The sequence below is a fragment of the Brassica napus genome, chromosome C7, assembly GCF_020379485.1.
Source record: "Brassica napus cultivar Da-Ae chromosome C7, Da-Ae, whole genome shotgun sequence".
NCBI classification, from domain to species: Eukaryota; Viridiplantae; Streptophyta; class Magnoliopsida; order Brassicales; family Brassicaceae; genus Brassica; species Brassica napus.
In genome coordinates, this window is record NC_063450.1 from 33175719 (window position 1) to 33179843 (window position 4125).

At 31.0% G+C, this 4125-nt stretch overlaps 1 protein-coding gene across 3 annotated transcripts; it reads right to left on the minus strand.

Annotated features, from left to right (window-relative positions):
- Window positions 1-570: 570 nt before the first annotated feature.
- On the minus strand, window positions 571-3061 carry LOC106381259 (glycine-rich protein A3). Of its 3 annotated transcripts, none has more exons than XM_048762357.1 (3): window positions 2996-3061; window positions 2176-2411; window positions 571-1026 (listed from the first exon to the last, which is right to left on the minus strand). In XM_048762357.1, the coding sequence occupies exons 2-3, from the start codon at window positions 2384-2386 to the stop codon at window positions 776-778; spliced, it is 462 nt and encodes a 153-aa protein (XP_048618314.1). In that variant the 5' UTR covers window positions 2387-2411; window positions 2996-3061; the 3' UTR covers window positions 571-775. The 3 variants fall into 3 exon arrangements, with proteins under 3 accessions (XP_048618314.1, XP_013676602.1, XP_048618315.1); XM_013821148.3 differs by lacking the exon at window positions 2996-3061 and adding an exon at window positions 2730-2888 and having other exon boundaries at window positions 2176-2410; XM_048762358.1 differs by lacking the exon at window positions 2996-3061 and adding an exon at window positions 2610-2737.
- Window positions 3062-4125: the final 1064 nt, after the last annotated feature.

The following is a 4125-nucleotide window of genomic DNA, read 5'->3' on the forward strand; positions in this document are numbered from 1 at the left end:
TCAAACTGGGATTTACAGCAAAACCGGGTCACCGGTTCTTGGTTGAAATATAACTTAAATATCAAACTGGGATTTACATTAGTGTCATTTAACTTTAGTTTCAATGGTTTTTGGCTGATTTTACTGGTTCAACTCAAATTCGGTTTTGGAACGGATTCTGCTAAATAAAGGAGTCACAGTTGAACCGTTTTAACCGGCCGGTCCAGTTTGATTTTAAAAACACTAATGTAAATTGATTGAACGACCTATTAGAAAGTGGCATCAAATTTATTACTGTTGAAAATTAATAGGCATTGATTTAAGGTGTTTTTTTTAAAAAAAAAAATAGAATTTCATGGTTTCAAATGATAATACTTAGAGAATTAGTAATAAATTATAACAATTATATATATAAAATCACCCAAACTATGTACGTATCGAAATTCATATTTTTAAATTACTGAGTGAATACACCGATAGTGTTGGGTAAGAAATCAGAAACTATTATATAGGTCACCTTGATCATACTCATGACTTCTACTATAGAGCAAAGTCAAAACCAATATATACAAGAACATAATATATAAAATCTATAAAAACAAAATATGTCATTAGAAAAGCCATAGATAGCTTCATAGTACACGTCCATATAATAATACCATGTTCATTATTAAGCCTGAATTATCCCAATTCGAACCAGCGATCTCTAAACCGACGAAAGTTAAAACTTATAATGTTTGTGATTTATTTGAAACATCTGGTCAGTCCAGAGAGACATATCAAAGGGGCTTTTACATCACTTCCACTTCTTGAACTTACCTCCTCCGAACATCCCATGCCCACGTTTAAACTTGCCTCCGTGATGCTTGAACTTCCCGTGCTTCCCGTGCTTGAACTTACCATGACCATAACCATAGCCATGACCATGGCCATATCCGTGACCATATGCAGCGTGTCCGTAAGGGCTGTGAGAGCTATGAGCTACGTGGTGAGCTCCATAGGCTGCTGCAGCACCAGCAATCATACCCCCGATTCCTCCTGCGTGTCCTGAAACAAGAGTAAAGACAAATCAGATGAAGTAAGCGTAAATCTACAAAGCTATCTTCACTACAACAATACGACTAGACTTTGACCCGCACAGCTACGCGGATATTATTTTTAAACAATTATGGATGTTTTTCAATTTGTAGTGTCAAATATTTATACTTGTTCAATGATTTTAATTATTTGTATATGTGTGACATTTTTTCATATTGTACTGTATCTTGATAAATAAATCAAAATTATATGATAAATAAGTTATTTCTTATTTGATATCTATCATCGTATAAATCATTTATATATTATTTTTTGTATGAGTTAATCTAACAATTAGTATGTATATTAATATATTTATTTTACCAAATATTTTTTGGCAAAAAATAATTTATATTTTGTGAAAAGGTCTCACAATTTTATGAAAAATTATTACCTTTTCTATATTATCATATTCGTTAATATATATGGGAAAAGGTTAACTTTAAATTTAAAAATATTTAACATGGTTATATATTTATATTATATATAGTGGAAGCACTTTTTGTTGGGGATGGGTTATTTTTACAAAATGTTAAACGTGTTAGACTGATCCTTTAATGTTTTGTGTGATGAGTGTTTTTGTATCCCGGTTATATATGTTAGTTGATGTATGCGGTTAGTGTTGATTATTGTAGTTTAAACTATATAAATTATAATAGGTGGATGAAATGTGTATATTTCTAGGGGATTGTTAAATTACAAAAATGTCATCAATAAGATCTTGTGTTTTAGTTTAAAATCAGTGGCATAAATTGTAATATCCCACGTGATAGTAAGATAGGAATTTTAAAATTACATCTTTATTAATAGAAAAGGTATCAGAAAATACTTTGTTCCTATTTCTTTCTAAAGTAAAATCTAACACCAAATATGATACCAAATCTTGGTTTATCGTAACGACATATATACAAACACTCATTTTCAACATCTTCTTGAGTTAAAATCTACCACATATATGATACTAAATTTAAGATTCTATTACGCTTACTTCATCTAAGACAACTTCAATTACTTTTAAACTTCTTAACAAGGAGACATTTACAACATTTAAGATACTGTCAAGCTACAGGGGAGGACTAGAAAGGTCGTTTGCAGGAGGCAATACAGAAGATACAGTACCTGAGTGATGAGCAGGATAGCCAGTAGGAGGATAACCAGCATGACCAGATGCAGGAGGATAACCTCCATAACCATGAGCTGGAGGGTAGGCACCAGGTGGTGGAGGGTAACCTTGATGTGGTGGGTATCCAGCTGGTGGATAAGCCCCAGGACCCGGCGGGTATCCAGCGGGTGGATACCCATGAAACCCTCTGTCTTTGTCACCTCCCATGTTCTCTCAATCGACAAAAAAAAACCTACACAAAAAGACAATAAACACCACTTGGTTTAAGCCAAAACAACAACATAATCCAACCCCATTCAACTTGCACAAACAAAGCGTGAACTTCAAGCTTTCATCAGGCGATCAAGCAGAAAAACAAGATTCAAGTAACGAGCTAAACCAGGAAATAATGTAATGAATCATTGATTAGCTTAGAGATCAGCGTAAGTACTCCCAATCAAATTGCATAAAAAGAGGCATTAACGTCAAGCTTTTTCATCATGGTATGAAACAGATACATCAGAGTAATCAATAAGTAGACATAAAACTTGAAAGATATGAGAGCTTTTTTACCCAAGACGAATAGCGAGAAATGTCGAAACTGAATTGGAAGATAGAAAATATAACGAAGGTGTTTGAAGATATATATTGATGAGTTTGCTTTACACACGTACAAATATTTCCTTACGCTTCTTAGCAAAAAAAGAAAAAAAAAATTTCCTTACGCGGCAAAGATTCTGAAAAAATATATTTCATAAAAAATTCCTTACACACGTACAATTATTCTTTATAAATATTAATGAGGTACACATTTTCAACAAGAATAACGACACGTACTGGTGTTATTAATGAAAATTTAGAAAATATATTGAAATATCAAAGTGAAATGAATGGCTAACTGAACAGTTGATTTCAATTCGAGCGATTTTTCAGTACTTATAGAGGCGTTTGTGAAATATAACTAAAATATAGGGGTCAAAGAGAGAGAGATAAGAATATATTTGTTACGTACTATTTTAGCGTTGCGAGAACGCGTAATGGATCCGTGATTCTACGAACATACATACGTGAGGACAATAAAATGCCTTTTCAGTTGCACTTTAATGGAAAAATGCCAAAAGGATCGAATCTACACGAAATTAATTATGATTTTCTTATTTTTTTGGTAACAAACTAACAATAGCCACATGAGGTGATTGATACTCATTCCCCTGACTGTACGTCAAATATATAATTTTAGGCAAAATATTTTTATTCATTAGTTTATATAATTCAACATATGATTAATAATCCTTATTTTCAAGCTTTAACCTTTACCTATTTGATTATAAAGAAACTATCCAACTAAATAACATTTTCTAAATAATTCTGAAATTTCTAGATCCATTCCAAGTCATTTACTTATCTATAAATAAAATCATACATATTAAGTTATTCCATATTTTTTAGCAAAAAAAAGAAGAAGTTATTCCATATGATACAAATTGCATTTGAGTCTTTGACACATATATTTTATGGAATTTTTTTATAAGAATACAATAATTTAATTACTATAACTATTTAATACTTCATGTGTCTCATAATATATTGAAGTTTAAGAGAATTATTGTTTGATTCGAAATAAATGAAATTTTCAGTTTTTATGTTAAAATTTATTGTAGTTTGACATTTATGACCAATTCTATAATGCAATATTGTTTTTGACTAAACTAATTTTATTTATTAAATTTTTTGTAACAAAAATATATAGAATTTAATATATTTTTAATATGTGCGCACAAATTTATAAATAAATGATATAAATTTGATTCGGTATAAATTTGATTCGCTATGTAAGAAATCACTAGCTAAAGCTATAAGATCTTTTAAAATAAGGGTCTGGCTAGACATATGGGTTGCGGGTGCGGCTGCGAGAATTTGTGGTCTTAAGCATTATTGAGCATTTGTTTGACTAGTACACATGTTTG